Raw genomic sequence first — 22914 nt, 5'->3', positions numbered from 1 at the left:
GAGGAGGATTGGCACGGATGTTAGCTCAGGGCTAATCTTCCTCAGGGGAAGAAAAAAAGATTTATGTTAAAATAAAATTTCTAGTTTAAGAAAGATTTTATGTAAGAAATATATTTCATTAAAAACTAGGCAGAAACATGAAAAGAATGCTTTTTAAAACTCCTAATTTATTTTCCGTATGTTTGATATTTTAAGTGCTATGTAAATTTATTAGATGGATTAAGAAAGATATCAGTGTGTGATATTGTTAAAGGAAGCTACAGAAGTATTACAAGACATGATTAACACAGTCATGATTCTTTCTTGGGTTCTGGCATCACATTGTATGCTAAGTAGAACATGCTAGAAGAATGACTGTACTAGAATTCGGTAGTTTGATCTGAAACTTGTGATTTTCACATTTATTGTGTTTATGGACTCTATTCTGATCGATGGATACTTCAGAGAACTGGACTAGCTTTTAGATCCTCAATTGTAAGAAAGCTATTCTATTAGATGATTTTTAGTCTTTGAGGATGGAAAATTTCTGCTGTGTGCAAGAAGCATTGTTAAATATTAGATATCCTCATCATCTCCAATTTAAATAAGAACGCTTGCTCCCTCTTTGTACTTTAGTTTCAACCTTATATCTGTGTGGATTCCATTATGTCTTCTTTTTCCTCATTCTGTAATCCCTTTCCAGAAATGCTGTGTTGTTACTGATTTGTTTAATCTTGATAAATATGTTACAGCTTCTTTTGGGTGTTCATTCTAGAAATATACATTAATTTTTAGGAGTTTTTTCATAGTATTATCAAATCACTGTAAGGTATATTTTTAAAATTAAAAAACTAGCTAATGGTTTTAAAGGACACAAATTACTACTCTACTTTTTATTTTATTCCACAAAGGCAGTGATCTGTACAGTTTTTGTAGTTATAGTACCCTGTGGTTTGATTTTAAAAAGATTTGTCCCCACTCAAGTCTCCCCCGGCCAAAAAATTACATGAAACCAAAACCTTAAATTATATGGAATTCAAATGTTTAAAATTTAATAATACTGCTTCATATGTGTGGCATTTACTGGGATAATAAGACCTAGTCTCTGACTAGAGCAAATTAGTAATTACAAACTTAATTTTAATATCTTATCCCTGGGAAAGTAAATATGACGAGTCCTAGATAACCCCCAAAAGACTTCTATAACTCTTATTATAATTTTGAAATTCTTTGCAATTACTTTAAGTATTTTTTTACCTATTAAAATACTTTAATTTCTTCAATGAAGTCTCATCATTTTTTTTTTTCCTTTACAGATCACATTAGTAAAAAGACTGAGGTAAGTGTTACTGTGACTATCTGTATTCTGGAAAACACGATGATTTTAAGAATAATACATATATTTTTTAGTTGAGGTCATAATGGTTTATAATGTGTAATTTCAGGTGTACATTATTGTTTATCAGTTTCTGTATAGACTGCATCGTGTTCACCACCAATAGTCTTATTTTTATCTGTCACCATACATATATGCCCCTTTATCCCTTTCACCCTACCCTCCCCGATCCTGTTCCCCTCTGGTAACCACTAATATGTTCTCTTTATCCATGTGTTTGTTTATCTTCCATATATGAGTGAAGTCATGCAGTGTTTGTCTTTCTCTGTCTGGCTTATTTCACTTAACATCATACCCTCAAGATCCTTCCATGTTGTTGCAAATGGGACAATTTTGTCTTTTTTTTTTTTTGGTGAGAAAGCTTGGTCATGAGCTAACATCTGTTGCCATTCTTCCTCTTTTTGCTTGAGGAAGAATGGCCCTGAGCTAACATCTGTGCCAATCTTCCTCTATTTTGTATGTGGGACACCACCACAGCATGGCTTTCATGACTGGTGTGTAGGTCCACCCCGGGATCTGAGCCTGCAAACCCTGAGCTGCCGAAACAGAGTGCACCAACTTAGCCACTACACCCCAAGACCAGCCCCTATTTTGTCTTTTTTAATGGCTGAGTAGTATTCCATTGTATGTAGATAACACATCTTCTCTATCCATTCAGCAGTTGAAGGATACTTGGGTTACTTCCATGCCTTGGCTATTGTGACTAATGTTGCAGTGAACATAGAGATGCATAAATCTCTTTGAATTGTTGATTTAAAATTCTTTGGATAAATACCCAGTAGTGGGATAGCTGGATCATATGCTATGTCTATTTTTAATTTTTTGAGAAATCTTCATTCTGTTTTCCATAGTGGCTGCACCAGTTTGCATTCCCATCGGCAGTGTATGAGGGTTCCCTTTTCTCCATGTCCTCTCTAATATTTGTTACTTTTTGTCTTGGTAATTATAACCATTCTGACAGGTGCATGGTGATATCTCATTGTGGTTTTGATTTGCATTTCCCTGATAATTAGTGATGTTGAACATCTTTTCATGTGCTTGTTGGCCACTTGTATATTTTCTTTGGAAAACTGTCTGTTCATATCCTCTGCCCATTTTTTGATTGGGTTGTTTGTTTTGTTGTTGTTGAGTTGTGTGAGTTATTTATATATTTTGGAAATTAACCCCTTGTCAGATATATGATTTACCAATATTTTCTCCCAGTTGGTGGGTTAGGTTGTCTTTTCATTTTCTTCTTGGTTTCCTTGCTTTGCAGAAGATTTTTAGTCTGATGTAGTCCAATTTGTTTATTTTTTTCTTTTGTTTCCCTTTCCTGGGTAGATGTGGTATTTGAAAAGATACTGCTAAGACCGATGTCAAAGAGTGTGCTGCCTATATGTTCTTCTATGAGTTTTATGGTTTCAGGTCTTACCTTCAAGTCTTTAATCCATTTTGAGTTAATTTTTGTGTATGGTATAAGATACTTGTCTACCTTCATTCTTTTGCATGTGGCTGTCCAGTTTTCCCAACACCATTTATTGAAGAGACTTTCCTTTCTCCACTGTATGTTCTTGGCTCCTTTGTCGAAGATTAGCTGTCCGTAGATGTGTGGTTTTATTTCTGGGCTTTCAGTTCTGTTCCACTCATCTGTGTGTCATTTTTTCTGCCGGTACTGTGCTGTTTTGATTATTTTAGCTTTGTAGTATATTTTGAAATCAGGGATTGTGATGCCTCCAGCTTTGTTCTTTTTTCTCAAGATTACTTTGGCTATTCGGGGTCTTTCTTGTTGCATATAAATTTTAGGATTCTTTGGTCTATTTCCATCAAGAAGGTCATTGGGCTTCTGATTGGGATTGCATTGAATCTGGAGATTGCTTTAGAAATATGGACATTTTAACTATGTTTATTCTTCTAATCCATGAGCCTGGAATATCTTTCCATTTCTTTATATATTCTTCAGTTTCTTTCAATAATGTCTTAGTTTTCAGTGTATAGGTCTCACACCTCTTTGGTTAAATTTATTCCTAGATATTTTATTCTTTTTGTTGCGATTGTAAATGGGATTGTATTTTTCTCTTTCTGCTAGTTCGTTATTAGTGTGTAGAAATGCAACTGATTTTCTAAGTTTTTTTTTTTGTACCCTGCAACTTTGCTGTAGTTTTTGATTATTTATAATAGTTTTATGATGGATTCTTTAGGGTTTTCTATATATAGAATCATGTCATCTGCAAACAGCGAGAGTTTTACTTCTTCCTTTCTAGTTTGGATCTATTTTCTTTCTTTTTCTTGCCTGGTTGCTCTGGCCAAAACCTCCAGTACTATGTTGAATAGGAGTGGTGAGAGTGGGTACCCTTGTCTTGTTCCTGCTGTCAGAGGGATGGCTTTCACTTTTTCACCATTGAGTATGATGTTGGCTGTGGGGTTTGTCATATGTGGTCTTTATCATATTGAGGTACTTTCCTTCTATACTCACTTTATTGAGAGTTTTTATCATAAATAGATGCTGTATCTTGTCAAATGCTTTCTCTGCATCTATTGAGATGATCATGTGATTTTTATTCCTCATTTTGTTAATGTGGTGTATCACTTCGATTGACTTGCGGATGTTGAACTATCCCTGTGTCCCTGGCATAAGTCCCACTTGATCATGGTGTATGATCCTTTTAATGTATTGCTGTATTCGGTTTGCCAGTATTTTGTTGAGGATTTTTGTATCTATTTTTCATCAGCACTATTGGCCTTTAATTTTCCTTCTTTGTGTTGTCCATGTCTGGCTTTGGGATTAGGGTGATGTTGGCCTCATAGGATAAGTTAGGAAGTGTCCCATCTTCTTCAGTTTTTTGGATAGTTTGAGAAGGATAGGTATTAAATCTTTTGTTTTTTTCTTGAGGAAGATTAGCCCTGAGCTAACATCTGTGCCAGTCCTCCTCCACTTTATGTGTGGGTCGCCACCACAGCATGGCATGACAAGTGGTGTAGGTACATCCTGGGATCTGAACCTGTGAATCCGGGCCACTGAAGCAGAGTGTACCTAACTTAACCACTGTGCCATGGAGCTGGCCCTAAATCTTCTTTGAATGTTTGGTAGAATTCTTCAGAGAAGAAATCTGGTCCTGGGCTTTTGTTTTTGGTGAGGTTTTTGATTATTGTCTCAGTCTCTTTACTTGTAATTGGTCTATTCACATGCTCTCTTTCTTCTTAATTCAGTGTTGGGAGGTTATATGAGTCTAAGGATTTATCTATTATAAGTTGGCATATAGTTTTTCATACTATTCTCTTATAATCCTTTGTATTTATGTGGTATCCATTGTAATTTCTCCTCTTTCATTTCTAATTTTATTTATTTGAGCATTCTCTCCTTTTTTCTTAGTGAGTCTGGCCACGGGTTTATCAATTTTGTTTATCTTCTCAAAGAACCAGCTCTTAGTCTCATTAATCCTCTCTATTGTTTTCTTAGTCTCTATTTCATTTATTTCTGCTCTAATTTTTATTATTTCCCTCCTTCTGATGACTTTGGGATTTGTTTGTTTTTCTTTTTCTAGTTATGTTAGGTGTAGTTTAGGATTAGTTATTTGAGATTTTTCTTGTTTGTTGAGGTGGGCCTGTATTGCTATGAATTTCCGTCTTATAACTGCTTTTGTTGCATCCCATAAATGTTGGTATGGAGACATTTTCATTTGTCTCCAGGTATTTTTTGATTTCTCCTTTGATTTCTTCATTGATCCAGTGGTTGTTCAGTAGCATGTTGTTTAGTCTCCAGATATTTGTGACTTTCCCAGCTTTTTTCTTGTAGTGGATTTCCAGTTTCATAGCACTGTGGTTGGAAAAGATGCTTGATATGATTTCCTCTTCTTAAATTTATTGAGGCTTGCCTTGTTTCCCATCATAAGATCTATCTTTGAGAATAGAAGAATGTGTATTCTGCTGTTTTGGATGGAATGTTCTCTGTATATCTGTTAAGTCCATCTGCTCAAGTGTTTCATTTTAATCCACTATTTCCTTGTTGACTTTCTCTCTGGATGATCTGTCCATTGATAAGTGGGTTGTTGAGTCCTGTCAACAACCTTATTGTGTTACTGTTAATTTCTCTTTTTAGATCTGCTAATAGTCGCTTTATATATTTTGGTGCTCCTGTGTTAGGTGCCTGTATATTCATAAGTGTTATGTCCTCTTGGTGGAAAGTCCTTTTATGATTATGTACTGCCCCTCTTTGTTTCTCATTGTCATTTTTATCTTGAATTCTGCTTTGTCTTATATAGTATGGCAACACCAGCTTTCTTTTGTTTACCATTTGCTTTGAGTATTGTCTTCCCTCTGAGCCTGTGTTCGTCTTTAGAGCTGAGCTATGTTTCCTGGAGGCAATATATTGTTGGGTCTTGTTTTTTAATCCATCCAGCCACTCTGTGTGTTTCTATTGGAGAATTTAATCTGTTTACATTTAGAGTGATTATTGATCTATGAGGGCTTAATATTTTCATTTTATCTCTTGTTTTCCAGTTCTGTATTTCTGTTGTTTCTTTTCCCTTATATTTCTGACTGCCATTTGAGTTTGGTGCTTTTCTGTGGTGGTTTTCTCAGTTTTCTCTTTATTTATGAATTGTGGCTCTATTCTGATTTTTGTTTAGTGGTTACCATGATGTTTGTATAAAAGATCTCATAGATGAGATAGGCCATTTTCTGATAGCCTCTTAGCTCCATTAGCCTAAGTAGGTTCCATCCCTTTTATCTTCCCCTTCCGAGTTGTCACAAATTATTCTGTTGTGTGAGTTTGTGCCTAAATTGCAGTGTTTATAGTTATTTTTGATGCTTTCTTTCCTCTATCTTTTATGTTACAATTAACTGTTTGCTAACCTGTTCTGATAGAGAGCTGCAGTCTTTTGATTTTGTCCATTTATCTCCTAGCTCAAGGCATTATAGACCTTTGGCTTCTTGTTTCAGATATGAGGGCTTCCTTTATCATTTCTTGTAAGGGGAGTCTAGTGGCGATGAACTCCCTCAGCTTTTGTTTATCTGGGGAAGCTTGTAGTTTTCCATTTTATCTGAAGGATTTTTGGCTGATAGTTTTTGTCTTTCAGTATTTTGAATATATCATTCACTTCTCTCCTAGCCTGTAAAGTTTCTATTGAGAAATCCGCTGAAAGCGTGATAGGGGTTCCTTTGTATGTTATTTTTTTTTGCCTTGCTGCCTTTAATATTTTTTTCTTTGTCATTAACTTTTGCTAGTTTTACTGTTGTATGCCTTGGAGAAGGTCTTTTGCATTGATGTAATTAGGAGTTCTATTGGCTTCATTAAGTCCAGTTCTTTCTGCAGGTTTCGGAAGTTTCCAGCTATTATTTCTTTTAACAAGCTCTCTGCTCCTTTCTCCCTCACTTCTCCCTCTGGAATACCTGTAATCCTTATGTTGCTTCTCCTAATTGAGGTGGATATTTCTTGAGGAATTCCTTCATTTTTAAAAATGTCTTAGTTCTCTCTCCTCCACCTGAAGCATTTCTCTATTTCTGTCCTCTGAACCACTAATTCTGTCCTCTATAACATCAGCTCTATTTTTTTAAGGATTCCGGGTTATTTTTTATCTCGTTGATTGTGTCTTCATATCCAAATTTCTGGCATTTTGTTTTTTATAATTTCAATCACTTTGGTGAACTGCTCCCTCTACTCATTAATTTTGTTCCTGAGCTCATTGAACTGTCTTTTTGAGTTTTCTTGTAACTTGTTGAGATTCTTTATGGCAGATCTTTTGAATTCTCTGTCATTTATATTGTAAATTTCTGTGACTTCAGGGTTGGTTTCTGGAGACTTGTCATTTTTCTTCTGCTCTGAAGTGTTACTGTAATTTTTCATGGTGTTTGGTGAACTGATCCTTTGCTAGCACATTTGTGGTAGTATCAGGTCACAGATTCCACCTGCTACTGCTGGGAGGAAGCAGGAGCTGTGTTTCTGTTCCCACCCCATCTACTGGAAGTTGTGCAGGTACAGTGGGTGCTCCCATAGGCTGGGGTAGCATTGGTGTGCATTCCAGATTGCCGCTGCCTCTGCTTACAGTGGCACTGGCTGCTGTGCTTGGTGGGTGGGGCTTCTTTGCAAGGTGCAAGCCAGGGCTACTTGTTAGGGCTGTGGCAGCACAGTGGATGCTCTTGCTGGCCAGGAAAGTGTTTGCATGCATGTTCAGGGCTGCCGCTACCTCTTCTTACAGTCATGCCGAGGCACATTCCCCCTTGCAGGGCCATGGTGGCATAGTGGGCACTCCTGGCAGCTGGGAAAGCATTTGTGCTCGTGTGCAGGGCTGTTGCCACCTCTCACAGTCACGCTGAGGCACTTTCCCACTGGCAGGGCTGCGGTGCCACAGTCCACGCTCCTGCTAGCCAGGATAGCATTTGCCCTCAGGCTGGGCTGTCCTTGCCTCCTGTTTGGTAGTGCCGGCCATTGTGTGAAGACCTGTGACCTGGCTCACTGCTGCGGGAAGAGGTAGGGGAGTGCTTGCTTATCTCCACTGCTTCCTGGTGACTCAGTCCATCCACCTTCAGAGGTATAGCTGCATGAGTCTCTCAGACATCCTCTTGTGCTATGTGGGTATCCTCTGTTGGTCAATGGATGTTTGTTTAGTTGTAATTCAAATGGGGAAAGATAAAGGGAACAGCTTTCTCCACTATGTTTCTGACATACTCCGTTTAGATCAAGAATGATACTTTAATGTTTATCAGTAAATCTGGTTTTTTTTGTTGTTGTTGTTGTTGTTTTTTTTCCTGAGGAAGATTCTCCATGAGCTAACATCTGTGCCAGTCTTCCTCTAATTTGTATGTGGGTCTCTGCCACAGCATGGCTACTGACAAGTGATGTAGGTCTGCACCCAGGAACCAAATCCAGGCTGCTAAGTGGAGTGTAGTAAACTTAACAGCTAGGCCGCAGGGCCAGCCCCAGTAAATCTTTTTTGAGACATAGCTATTTAAAGCCATAGGTTTGTCAAGAGTGAACTCAATCATGTTTCTGGCAATTATAAGGATATAAAATATATCATAGTAGAATAAAATTATGATTATTTTCAAGAAGTGTAATATCATTTGGCTTTAGCATCCTAATTTGTGTGTGTGTGAGAAAGCCAAAATGTTGCCACACATAAGCTTAAAATTTTAGGGAAAAGTGGTCTAACGCTCCTGTCTATATTTTAGTCTTTATTAAAAACATCCTGAAACCATGTTTCAAGATATTTTGGAATTAAGGAAACTGTGAGGTAAGCTGTGATTCTATAGTTTATACCCATGGGTGAGATTAACATTATCATAGACTTCACTTACCATTCACCATTAGAGGGTAGAGCAGCCCACACGTAACTTCCTTGTGTTATTAGTTACGTTTTTTTTTAAGACTACAGTATAGCCTCTACAAATCTTTTAAAATTGGAAGATGATACTACTGTAAAATATCTTCTAACTTTGGAGAACAAGATACTAATAAAATGTTAGAGTTCTTTTGGCTTCTTTAGTTAATAATATGAAAGTTTCATTATTCTTCTATTATGTATATATTCTTGTTAGTAATTTCATTGGCTGATTTTTTTATGGTCAGATGTTCCTTGATTTCACTTTAGAATGTGTGTATATATATATAGTTGTTGTTGTTGTTGTTTCAGGCATTTGCTTAATAGGTCAGGGAAATGAAACTCATCTCCGAGAAAACCAAATCTAAATAACTCTGTGACTATGTTAATAACATAGTCCTTAACTATGCATACAAACACAAAATTGATTTGTTGTTAAAACAGATGGTAAAAGTTCTTAAGTTATTTAAAAACCACTGTCACCATTTCTTATACTGAAATTTAAACGACCACAAATATAGATTGGGTATTAATTTTATGTTTGAAAGTAGAAAATGTACTTGTGAACTGATTCCAGTTTTTTCTTTTACCCACTGATTTATCTGGAGGATAGCTTTATGCAAATGAGAAAGCAGGTACAAATGGTACACCCTATTCCTAAGAGACTATCAGCAACTGATAGTGGAGGGAAAAATAATTTTTATAGACTGTTCCATGCTTACTTTTTCTTATTTTCTGATTTGAAAAACAGTGCAGACTGACAGATCTCATCTACTTAATATATTCAATCTGAGTTGTATTTAAAAAAGCATATGTATGTGACATAGCATATATTTTGTTTTTCATGGTAATTTTAGAACTGTGTTCTAATTGTCTTCTGTTATTAAATAATTTGATGTCATAAAATTCACTTTGAATAATCCTAATGATTAAGACCTTTTCTATATTAGTAAACACAGTCTAATTTATTTCTTATGTAACTGCTTTAGGAAATTGGTTAGAAGTATATGTAATCACATTATCTTTTCACACTTGTTAAAAATATGCCATAGTTCCATTCCATTAGAGGTGTTACTTTCTGGGACTTGAATATTTAAATGTTGCAGTGGTTGTTCTATTGCTCTAGGAATTTAGAAAAGCATTTTTTTCAGAGAGTTCAAAAAAGTCTGAAAAAAAAATTCTGATTTCAACTCTAAAATGGGATATGTTTTCTACTCCTAAAAATGTACTAGTCTTGGGGCCATCCCTGTGGCCGAGTGGTTAAGTTCCCGCTCTCTGCTTAGGCAGCCCAGGGTTTCGCCGGTTTGAATCCTGGGTGTGGCCCTAGCACCCACTCATCAAGCTCTGCTGAGGTGGTGTCCCATATGCCGTAACTAGAAGGACCCACAACTAAAAATATATTACTATGTACCGGGGGGCTTTGGGGAGAAGAAGGAAAAAAATTTTTAAAAATCTTAAAAAGAAAAATGTACTAGTCTTTGGTACATTGTGTACTCAATAACTGACTTATTTTTTTCCATCTTTAATATGTTACTTATGCCAAAAGATTTTCATAGATACTCTAGAATTTCTAACATCTGTTACCTCCTCTTAAATCAGATATTTACTGGATAAAGTTCAAAGGGGAAAAGGTTTTTTACTTTATTGCTGGATGATAAGGAGTACTTGAACTGCCTGTATATTCCTCTAACTGCTAGCTAAACTTGTTCTCAGGATAATTTAGGCCCTATTTATCTTTTTTTTTTCTTTTTTGAGGAAGATCAGCCCTGAGCTAACATCTGCTGCCAATCCTCCTCTTTTTGCTGAGGAAGACTGGCCCTGAGCTAACATCCATGCCCATCTTCCTCTACTTTATATGTGGGATGCCTGCCATAGCATGGCTTGATGATGAGTGGTGCCATGTCCGCACCCAAGATCTGAACCGGTGAACCCCGAGCCACCAAAGGGGAACGTGTGAACTTAACTGCTGCGCCACTGGACCGGCCCCAATTAGGCCCTATTTATATTAACTGAAAAGAAAGGGTAGATCTGTTGATTTCTAAAATTATGTTAAAAGATCAGTGTGTGATTGAAATAAATATTACATGCTAAAAAGTTAACCCTATAGGTAATAGTACCAAAACACAGGAGAGTAGTAGTAGGTTAGAGCATTAAATTTTAAAAGCAAGTACATTCTACCTGGCTTTTAAAAATACCACCTAAAATCTGACTTCATCTAAGCAATTCAACTGTTTCCTACTGCTTTCAATGTGTGAAACTCATTTTTGTTCCCGTGCTTTTCCTTTATCTGTATTTATTGTATTTGTTAGCTCTGGTTGGTTGTAAGTAACAGAAGTCTGACTCAGTCCAGAATAAGCAAAAGAGAGATGCTTATTTGCTTCATATAATCAAACCATGGAAGAATAGGGAGAGTGCTGGCCTCATAGTTGACTGGATCCAGGGATTTATGTATCTTTGGGGCTTTTCATTTCTCTCCCAAGTCTCAGTTGCTGTCTATGGCTTCGCCTCATGGCACATCACGTGATTACTGAAGGATCTCAGGGTTACATATTTACAGGATTTCTTGTAAACTGTTAATTAGCTCTTGAGGCTTGATAGCTTCAAGTTCAGTTTTTTTGAGGCGATGAGGAAGGCAAGAATATCTCCTAGATAGTGTGATATGCTTCCTATCATATCACATCAGGGGGCATAGAATGTCTGGTTATTTTTATGATGTTAAAATTAATCAGTGGTTCTATCATTCTCCAATAAAAGGAACCAGGATCCCTTGAAGAAAAGCTGCTTCTAGGGTTGCAACAGGAGATATACAAGATGAGACTGGAGCACCTTGTAGTGCCAAAATGTAAGGAAGTACTAAAAAAACACCCAGGAGGATAGGGGCATGTCAAAGGGACATAGGAACCAACCTGAAATACCTCCAAATTGCCAGAGCTTGGACAATTTGATAAACAAAACAGATAAGACAGTATTGGTTCTCAAAGTATAAAGTATATATATCTGTGAGTCGATACTAATATAAATAAGTGATTGAATAAATAAATAAATAGGAGAGAAGAGACAAATCTCCCATATAGGAAAATTCCAAATAATTTATGTAGATATTCCCCCTCCAGGAGAGGGACCTTAACTCTCTCCACCCACTGTGAGTGTGGGCTGCACTTAGTAACTTGCTTCCAAAGAGTAGAGTACAGAAAGGGAAGGAAAGTAACTTTACACTGGAGAAAGCTGGAAAACATGACCTTGACCAGGTGATCAGTGTTATTATTATTAATGATAAATCGTGTTGATAGCATGTACCCTTGATATGATGTGTTGAGAATGGCCTCTACCTCTGTGATTCCCACCACCACCAAAAAAAACACGTAACCCCAGTCTAACCATAAGAAAAACATCAGATAAACGCAAATCAAGAGACAGTCTATAAAATACCTGACCAGTATGACCAGTATTTCTCAAAACTAGCCAGGTCATCAAAAACAAAGTCTGAGAAACTTTCATGGACCAGGGAAGGTTAAGGAGACATGACAACTAAACATACTATATCCTGGGTAGAATCTTGGAACAGAAAAAGGACGTTAGGGAAAAGCTAGTAAAATACGAGTAACTGTAGAGTCTAGTTATAGTAATGTACCAATGTTGATACCTTAGTTATAAAATATATCATAATAATGTAAGATGTTATCAACAGGGGAAACTGGGTGAGAGATATATGGAAACTGTACTATTTTCAACTTTTCTGTAAATCTAAGACTATTCTGAAATTAAAAATTTATTTAAAACATTAATCAGTGGGTTCAGGTGTTATGAACCATTATAAAGTTTCCCATCAGACTTTCTTTCAATACTTTTAGTAGCTATTAATGATTATTTCCTTGATCCGTTATTTCTTTAGAGCTTGTTTGTCATTAAATTTAAATTTCTACCTAGGAATACCTGCATATAGTAATAATCGAATGGTAGAGGAGAATTTATGAAACTAGTAGTCTCCTAGCCATTGCCCTTCCCTTACTGCTTTTTAAAATCCTTCTCATATTTCATGATTGACTCTGCATAAAGCTGCGCAAAAGTGTTTAGAGTTTTTCTGAACACACTGTATTTTTTTCGTACTACCTTGCCTACCCGTGTGTTCTACCCTTCCATCTTTCTTATGGTGTCTCTTCCATGAATGCTTGTTAGTTGTTGCAAGGGAGAGCAAAGTGAAGAACGACCTATATTGTCACATTAGTGATGTGACTCCCCTTCCGTCAGTTTTTATTTGGCTATGCTCCACAACTTGGCCGAAGAGTCACTTTTTCCTGGAAGCATTCCCTGATCATGGTCTCATTTAGATGCCCGGAACCCCTGTGTATATTTCATAGCACTCAACACCCTGTTTTATCATTGTTTTGCTTCTTCACTAGAATTTGAGTTCTTGGAAATCTGGGACCATATCTTGTTGATTTAGTTTCCCTAGTAGCCCTAATTCCTGTCATTTAGTAGGTAATGTAAATGAATGTTGGCTGATGAATGAATGAATGTTCTGCCTTCTCACTAAAACCTCCTGTAGCCTTTTTTGGTCTACTTCTCTGTATTTTTACAACACTCGTAGTAGGGGCATATAGGTTTTATTTCCTCTGCCAGTTCAAGCACATTGTTAGGGCCTTTATGGAGCACTGCATTAAGAAGAATTCTGAGACTGCAGCCTTGTTCAGCAAGAAAAAGTGCCACTATCAATTAATTATATTTGCCATTTATAAAAGAGGAAGAAGTGGCTGATGCTTTACAGGTATTTGCCATCACTGAAGTGTATAGAAGTATATTTAATTATTGTTTATTATGTCATATGTTACTTTTTGTATTTTTCAGTAGATTGTGAGTTCCATGAGTGTAGCCCATGTATAACATAGTACTAACTTCATGGTAAGAGCTTAATAAATTATTATTTCAAGTCAAGTTCAAGACTTGAGTCCATCAGGGTCTGTCCTCGGGGAGAGAGAGTAGACTTACCCCAAATGTAATGTCGTCCTTAATATGATAGCTCATTTAAAGAACTATTATTTAGATTTCCTCTTGGAATAATTCAGAGTGCTTGTGTGGCAAAAGAGAATTAACACATATAGATGCATTTTTGAGGTTTGTGTGTTACTGTATATTAAGGTATCTTAAAACTGTAAAGTTGGGAGGCTACTCTTCTAGGAGGTGACTTGGAGCCCTTGGAAATGTGAAAGGAATTGTTGATCAAGGCATTCATATTTGTCAGTTTAGTTTGTAAATGATGTGTTCTTCAGTTAGGAACTAGGTACTCAGTGGGAAGTCAGGTTTTTTTTTTAATGAAATATAATTTACACACAATAGAATGCATAGGTCATAAATGTGCATGCAGTTTGATGAGGTTTGACACATTCATATACTTGTATGACCTGCATCCCTATGAAGATAACGTTTCCATCACACCAGCAAGTTCCCTTCTGCCCCATCCCAGTCATTTGCTCACGCCCCCTACAGGCAACCGCTATTGTGATTTCTGTCATCATGGATTAGTTTTGCTTCTTTATTTAAAATAAAGCGTATAGTTTGTTATTCTTTTGTCTGGCTCTTTCCGTCAGCAAAGTGTTTGAAGGCTCATCCATGTTGTTGTGTGTATCAGTAGTTTTTTCCTTTTCATTGCTAAATTGTATTCATGGTGTGAATATATCACAATGTGTTTGTTTATTCATCGTCCTGAGACATTTGGGTTGCTTCTCTTTTTTGACCATTATGAAGAAGACTGATGTAACATTTAAAAAAAACCAGCTTTATTGAGGTGTAATTTACATACTATAAAAGCTATCCATTTTAAGTGTATGATTCAGTGGATTTTAGTGCCTTTACAGAGTTGCGCAGCTATTACCATAATCTAATTTTAGAACGTTTTCGTCATCTGCAAAAGAAGCCTTGTGCCCATTACCAGTCATTCATCATACTTCTTCTGCCCTGCCCTCCCTCAAGCTTAGGCAACCACTAATGTACATTCTACTTAGTTTCACTGATGCTTTCTATTGTTTTTTTGGTCAATATTTTGTTTATTTCTGCTCTGATTTTTATTAGTTCCTTCCTTCTGCTAACTTTGGCCTGTGTTCTTTTTCTAGTTCTTTTAGGTATAGGGTAGGCTTGTTTATCTGAGACTTTTCTTGTTTGTTGAGGTAGGCCTGTACTACTGTAAATTTCCCTTGTAGTACTATTTTTGCCGCATTCCATAAGAGTTGTTATATTGTGTTTTCATTTTCATTTGTCTCTAGGTAGTTTTTAATTTCTCCTTAGATTTATTCGTTGATCCAGTGGTTGTTCAGTAGCATGTTGCTTAGTCTTCACATGTTTATGACTTTCCCAGCTTTCTTCTTGTCATTGATTTCTAGTTCCGTAGTATTGTAGTCAGAAAAGATGCTTGGAATGATTTCAGTCTTCTTAAATTTTCTGAAGCTTGCTTTCTTTCCCAACATATGATCTATCTTTGAGAATGTTGCATGTGCACTTAAGAAGAACATGTATTCTGCTGTTTTTGGATGAAATGTTCTATGTATCTACTAAGTCCACCTAGTACAGTGTTTCATTTAAGGCCATGGTTTTCTTGTGGACTTTCTGTCTGGATGATCTATTCATTGATGTAAATGGGGTGTTAAGGTCCCTTACTATTATTGTGTTGCTGTTGATTTCTCCCTTTAGGTCTGTTAATATTTGCTTCATATACTTTGGTGCTCCTGTGTTAGGTGGATATATATTCATAAGTCTTATGTCTTCTTGGTGGAGAGTCCCTTTTATCATTATATAATACCCACCTTTGTCTTTCATTATCTTTTTCATCTTGAAGTCTGCTTTGTCTGATATAAATATGGCTATACCCAGTTTCTTTTGCTTGCCATTTCCTTGGAATATCATCTTCCATCCCTTTGCTCTCAGCCTATGTTTGTCTTTAAAGCTAAGATGCGTTTCCTAGAGGCAGCATATTGTTGGGTCTTGTTTTTTAATTCATCCAGCCATTCTGTGTCTTTTGATTAGTGAATTCAATCCATTTACATTGAGTGATTATTGATATTTGAGGGCTTAATACTTCCATTTTATCTTTGGTTTTCAAGTTGTTCTATATTTCCATTGTTTCTTTTCCCTTGTATTTCTGTCATGTTAGTTTGGTGGTTTTCTCTTTATCTGTGATTTGTGACTCTGCTCTGATTTTTTGTTTTGTGGTTACCATGAGGTTTGTATAAAAGATTCATAGATGAGATAGTCCATTTTTTGATAGCCTCTTATCTCCATTAACCTAAGCAGGTTCCATCCCTTCTATGTTTTTGTTGTCACAAATCATTTTTTGTGTTGTCAGTTTGTGAGCAAATTGAAGTGTTTATAGTTATTTTTGATGCTTTCTTTCCCTTTTATCTTTTATAATTGTTTGCTAACCTGTTCTGATATAAAGCTGCAGTTTTTTATTTTGTCTATATATTTATCTCCTTGCTCCAAGCTTTGTAAACCTTTGCCTTTTTGTTTCATATAGAAGGGCTTCCTTCCTCATTTTTTGTAAGGCAGGTCTAGTGGTGATGTACTGCCTCAGCTTTTGTTTATCTGGGAAAGCTTTTATTTCTCCATCATATCTGAAGGATAATTTCGCTGGATAGAGTATTCTTGGCTGATAGTTTTTGTCTTTCAATATTTTGAATTTTATCATTCCACTCTGTCCTGACCTGTAAGGTTTCTGCTGAGAAATCTGCTGAAAGCTCAATGGGAGTTCCTTTGTAGGTTATTTTCCTCTCTCTTGCTGCCCTTAATATTTTTTCTTTGTCATTGACTTTATTTTTTAATTTTTTTTATTTTTTATTAAGATTATGGTAGTTTACAACCTTGTGAAATTTCAGTTGTACATTATTGTTAGTCATGTTGTAGGTACACCACTTTACCCTTTGTGCCCTCCCCCATACCCCCTTTCCCGTGGTAACCACTGATCAATTCTCTTTGTCTATATGTTAGCTTCCCCCTATGAGTGGAGTCATACAGAGTTCGTCTTTCTCTGTTGGGCTTATTTCACTCAACATAATACCCTCAAGGTCCATCCATGTTGTTGTGAATGGGATGATTTTGGCCTTTTTTATGGCTGAGTAGTATTCCATTGTACGTATATACCATATCTTCTTTATCCAATCATCAGTTGATGGGCACTTAGGTTGGTTCCACATCTTGGCTATTGTAAATAATGCTGCGATGAACATAGGGGTGCATGGGACTTTTGGAATTGCTGATTTCAGGTTCTTAGGATAGATACTCAGTAGTGGGATGGCTGGGTCATACGGTATTTCTATTTTTAACTTTTTGAGAAATCTCCATACTGTTTTCCATAGTGGCTGCACCAGTTTGCATTCCCACCAACAGTGTATGAGGGTTCCCTTTTCTCCACAACCTCTCCAACATTTGTCACTCTTGGTTTTGGATATTTTTGCCATTCTAACAGGTGTAAGGTGATATCTTAGTGTAGTTTTGATTTGCATTTCCCTTATGACTAGTGATGATGAGCATCTTTCCATGTGTCTATTGGACATCTGTATATCTTCTTTGGAGAAATGTCTGTTCACGTCCCCTGCCCGTTTTTGGATCGGGTTGTTTGATTTTTTGTTGTTGAGCTGTGTGAGTTCTTTATATATTATGGAGATTAAGCCTTTGTCGGATAAAAAACTTGTGAATATTTTTTCCCAATTAGTGGGCTGTTTTTTTGTTTCAATCCTGTTTTCCCTTGCCTTGAAGAAGCTCTTTAGTCTGATGAAGTCCCATTTGTTTATTCTTTCTATTATTTCCCTCATCTGAGGAGTTATGGTGTCTGAAAAGATTCTTTTGAAGCTGATGTCAAAGAGTGTACTGCCTATATTCTCTTCCAGAAGACTTATTGTTTCAGGCCTAATCTTTAGGTCTTTGATCCATTTTGAGTTTATTTTTGTGAATGGTGAAGAAGAATGGTCAATTTTAATTCTTTTACATGTGGCTGTCCAGTTTTCCCAGCACCGTTTGTTGAAGAGACTTTCTTTTCTCCATTATATGCCCTCAGCTCTTTTGTCGAAGATTAGCTGTCCATAGATGTGTGGTTTTATTTCTGGGCTTTCAATTCTGTTCCATTGATCTGTGCACCTGTTTTTGTATCAGTACCATGCTGTTTTGATTACTGTAGCTTTGTAGTATGTTTTGAAGTCAGGGATTGTGATGCCTCCAGCTGTGTTCTTCTTTCTCAGGATTGCTTTAGCAATTCGGGGTCTTTTGTTGCCCCATATGAATTTTAGGTTTCTTTGTTCAATTTCTGTAAAGAATGTCATTGGGATTCTGACTGGGATAGCATTGAATCTGTAGATTGCTTTAGGCGGTATGGACATTTTAACTATGTTTATTCTTCCAATCCATGTGCATGGAATGTCTTTCCATCTCTTTATGTTGTCATCAATTTCTTTCAAAAAAGTCTTGTAGTTTTCATTGTATAGATCTTTCACTTCCTTGGTTAAATTTATCCCAAGGCATTTTATTCGTTTTGTTGCGATTGTGAATGGGATTGAGTTCTTGAGTTCTTTTTCTGTTAGTTCATTGTTAGCCTGTAGAAATGCTACTGATTTATGTATGTTGATTTTATGTCATTGACTTTTGACAGTTTTAATATTATATGCCTTGGAGAAGGTCTTCTTGCATTGATGTAATTAGGAGTTCTGTTAGCTTCATGTACTTGTATGTCCAGTTGCTTCCCCAGGTTTGGGGAGTTCTCAGCTATTATTTCTTTGAATAAGTTCTCTGCTCATTTCTTCTTCTCTTCTCCCTCTGGGATACCTATAATCCTTATGTTATTTTCCCTAATTGAGTCAGATATATCCCAAAGAATTTTTTCATTTCTTCAAAATCTTAGTTCTCTCCTTTTACACCTGGATCATTTCTAGGTTTCTATCTTCGAGTTCACTGATTCTCTCCCCCATAAGGTCTGCTCTGTTTTTTATGCTTTCTACATTATTTTTCATCTCATTAGTTGTGCTCTTCATATCCAGAATTTGTTTGGTTTTTGTTTTAGAGCTTCAGTCTCTTTGGTGAAGTAATCCTTCTGTTCATTAATTTTATTCATAAGCTCATTGAACTGTCCTTCTGAGTTTTCTTGTAACTTGCTGAATTTCTTTATGACAGCTATTTTGAATTCTCTGTCAGTCAGATTGTAATCATCTGTGACTTCAAGTTTGGTTGCTAAAGAGCTCTCATTCTCCTTCTGTTCTGCCGTGTTACTGTAGTTCTTCATGGTATTTGATGAATTGATTCTCTGTCTGTGCATTTGTGATAGTAACCACCTTTCTAATCAGCAACGGCTTTGGTTACTTTGGTTCTGAGCTACTTCTGGTTGTATTTGAGAGCCTGTACTTTCCACCCTCCACTACCTCTGCTAGAGGCATCATTAGTGCCCTCCTTTGGCCACTTATGCCTCTGAGGTTGCTAGTGCCTTGCTGGTTTTGACATTGATGCAGTCTCAGTTGTTGCCACCAAGATCGCCTGGCTGTGAGCACTTCTGCTGCTTCTGAGGTACCTGGGTCTTGTGTTCCCCAACTTGCTCTCCATGGGCTCTCCATGAGCTCAGGTGCTGCTGCTCTGTGAACTACCTGGGCTACTGCTCCTGGGTTATCTGGTGGTGCTAGCAGCACCTAGGTTCACAGGTCTCACTCTTGCTGTTGGGGGCCCAGGTTTTTGTAATCAGCCCCTGCTGTTGGTACAGCCAGTGTTGGGGGTGCTATCACTAAGGTCTGGGTCTCAGATTCTGCTGTGGTTCCTGAAGCCTCAAGTCACAGGTGTCACCTGCGTCTGCTATGGAAGTAGAAGCTAAGCCACAAGTGTTGTTGCTGGCCTTGCAGTCTGTGGTCACTGGCATTCATCCGCTGGTGTGCTTTTTGAGACCTCATGTCCGAGCACCCTACTCCTTCTGGTGAAATCTGCATTTTGGTTGCTGTCCCCACTGCTGGAGAGACCAGTGCCGTGGCCAGGGGAGGAGTAGGGGGCTTGGTCACCGGCACCACTTTGTGTCCTGAAGCCTCAGGACATGTGTGCTACCACTGAGGGTGGGCAGGGGCCTCAGCCTCTGGTTGATGGCACTGGCAATCACACTAGTGGCCTGCTCTAAAATCTCAGATCTGGGCACCCCACCCCTGCTGGGGAAATTTATGCCTCAAATGCAGTCCCCACTGCTGAAAGTTTGGCACCAGTTCTGTGGGATGAGGAAGGCCCTGGTCTCTGTCTGTGCTCTGTTTCCTAGAGCCTCAGGATGTGTGTGCCACTGGAGGTAGGGGCACACGGGCCGAGCCACGGAGTGCCATATTTGCTCTTGTAGCCCATGGTGGTCACTGGCTTGTGTGCTGGTGTGCAGATCCATGTTTTGGATTGCTGCCACTGAGGGAGAGGGAAGGGGCTACTGCGTTAGTTCCGCTGCCTCACGGAGGTCTAGTCCACCCACCTTCAGATGTAGAGGTGCATGGATCACTCAAGTATTTTGGTGTGCTGTGCAGGGAGTCCTTTATTGGTCAATGGTTGTCTGACTGGTTGTAACTTAGAGGGGAGAGACAAAGGTAATGACTCACTCCTCCGTGATGCTGATGTCACTCTCCCTTTTTTCTTTTTTTTATTGTGATAAAATACATGTAACATTAAGTTTACCATCTTAACCATTTTTAAGTATAGAGTTCAGTGGTGTTAAATACATTAACAGTGTTGTGCACCCATCACTACCATTCATCCCCATAACTCTTTTCATCTTGTAAAACTGAAATTCTTTATCTCTGAAACAATAACTCCCTATTCTCCCCTCCCCTCAGTCCCTGGCAACCACTGTTCTACTTTCTCTCTCTAAGATTTTGACTACTGTAAGTATTTCACAAAAGTAAAATCATACAGTGTCTTTTTGTGACTGACTTATTTCATTTAGCATAATGTCCCCAAGTTTCATACATTTTGTAGCATATTTCAGAATTTCTTTCCTTTGTAAGGCTGAATAATATTCCATTCTGTGTATACACCATATTTTGCTTATGCATTCGTCTGTTGAAGTTCACTTGGGTTGCTTCTACCTTTTGGCTATTGTAATTTTACTAATATGTTTTATTAAACCAGTATATCCAAAGTATCATTTCAACATGTAATTGATACCCAAATTGAGATATTTTACATTTTTTTAATGGTAAGTCTTCAAAATCTGCACAAGGGTTCCAGTTTTTCCACATCCTCACCAACATTTGTTTGTGTTTTCTGGTTTTTCGACACTACTTTCCTTGTGGGTGTGAGTTGGTGTCTCATCGTGATTTTGACTTGCATCTCCCTGATGATTAGTGATGTTGAGCATGTTTTCATGTGCTTGTTGGCTATTTGTATATCTTCTTTGGAGAAATGTTTGTTCAAGTCCTTTGCCCATTTTTGAATTGGGTGTTTCTTTGTTACTGAGTTTTAGGAGTTCTCTATATGTTCTGGATATTAATCTCTTATCCAGTGTATGATTTGCAAATATTTTCCCCCATTCTGTGGCTTGACTTGGTCATGTTGTATAATCCTTTAAATTTGAATTCTCTTTGCCAGAATTTTGCTGAGGATTTTGCAGTAATGTTCTTAAAGGGTGTCATCTTCTTTTCTTGTAGTCTTGTAATCTGCTTTTCTTGTAGTGTCTTTGTCTCACTTGAGTATCAGCATTACGTTGGCTTCATAGAATGAGTTAGGAAGAGTTCCATCTTCAATTTTTTGGAAAAGTTTGAGAAGGATTAGTATTAACTCTTCTTTAAATGTTTGGTAGAATTAACCAGTAAAGCCATCAGGTCCATATTTGAGGAAATTTGTGATTACTGATTCCATCTCCTTACTAGTTATGTCTGTTCAGATTTCCTGTTATTTGTGACTTAGTCTTGGTAGGTTTTGTATTTCAAGGGCTCTGTCCATTTCATCTAGGTTCTCCAGTTTTTTTGGCATACAATTATTTATAGTCCTTCTAAGTTCTGTAGAATCATTAGTCTATCCAGCTAATGGTTTGTCAACTTTGTTGATCTTTTCAAAGAACTAACTTTTGGTTTCATAGGTTTTTTTCTGTTCTCTATTTTGTTTATGTCTAATCTTTATTGTTTCCTTCCTTCTGCTAGCATTGGATTTAGTTTGTTCTTCTTTTTCTAGTTCTTAAAAGTTGCAAACTTAAGTTGTTGATTTCCGATCTTTCTTGTTTTTCTAAGGTAAATGTGTAGAACTATTAACTTCCTCCTTTGCACCATTTTTGCTGCGTCTCATAAGTGTTTGGTATGTTTATGTTTTCATTTTCATTTATATCTAGGTATTTTCTAATTTCCCTTGTGATTTCTTCTTTGATCCATTGGTTGTTTACAACTGTTTGTTTAATTTCCACAATTTTGTGAATTTTCCAGTTTTCTTTGTGTTACTGATTTCTAACTTTATCCCATTGTAGTTAGGGAAGATACTTTGTATGATATCTATCTTTTAAAATCTATTGAGACTTTATTTCTCTTTATATGCCTAACATACAGTCTATCCTGGAAAATGTCCTGTGTGCTCTTGAGAAGAATGTGCATGTTGTTATTGTTGAGTAGAGTGTTCTGTATATGTCTGTTAGATCCTGTTTGTTTATTGTGTTATTTAAATCCTCTGTTTCCTTACTTATCTTTGTCTGGTTGTTCTATTCATTATTATGAATAGAGTATTCATTATTCTGCATAGAAGTTTCCAGCTGTTATTGTAGAACTGTCTATTTCTCCCTTCAATTCTGTCAGTTTTTGTTTCATATATTTTTATGGTCTGTCATTAGGTGTGTAAATGTTTATAATTGTTACATTTTCTTGCTGTATTAAACCTTTTCTTAAAATATAATGTCCTTCTTTGTCTTCTTGTTACCTTTTTTGATTTAAAGGGTTTTTTTTCTTTTTTACTGATATTAGTATAGTCACTGTGGCTGTCTTTTTAGTTACTATTTGCATGCAATATCTTTTTCTCTCCCTTCACTTTCAACCTATTTATGTCTTTGGGTCTCACATAAGTCTCTTGTAGGGCATGTAGTTGAATCATGTATTTTTATCCATCCTACCAATCTTTGTCTTTTGATTGGAGAGTTTAATCCATTTATAGTTAAAGTAAATACTGATAAGGAAGGACTTACTCCTGTCATTGTGCTGTTTGTTTTCTGTATGCCTTAGAGCTTTTTTGTGCCTCATTTCCTATAGTACTGTCTTCTTTTGTGTTTAGTTGAGTTTTGTAGTGAAA

The 22914-nt window shown here is 36.9% G+C and overlaps 1 protein-coding gene across 11 annotated transcripts in view; it reads left to right on the top strand.

The window, feature by feature from the left end:
* Positions 1–22914, top strand: part of GKAP1 (G kinase anchoring protein 1) — an 88954-nt gene that overhangs the window by 25970 nt on the left and 40070 nt on the right. For all 11 annotated transcript variants that reach the window (XM_070590842.1, XM_070590840.1, XM_070590836.1 and 8 more), the window contains one exon: positions 1296–1318. In XM_070590842.1, the coding sequence (XP_070446943.1) occupies positions 1296–1318 (23 nt within the window). The remainder of the gene's footprint in view (positions 1–1295; positions 1319–22914) is intronic.

Source organism: Equus przewalskii, chromosome 22, assembly GCF_037783145.1.
Source record: "Equus przewalskii isolate Varuska chromosome 22, EquPr2, whole genome shotgun sequence".
Lineage (NCBI taxonomy): Eukaryota > Metazoa > Chordata > Mammalia > Perissodactyla > Equidae > Equus > Equus przewalskii.
Note: the sequence above shows the minus strand (reverse complement) of the source record. Positions and strands in the feature narration are given on the sequence as shown.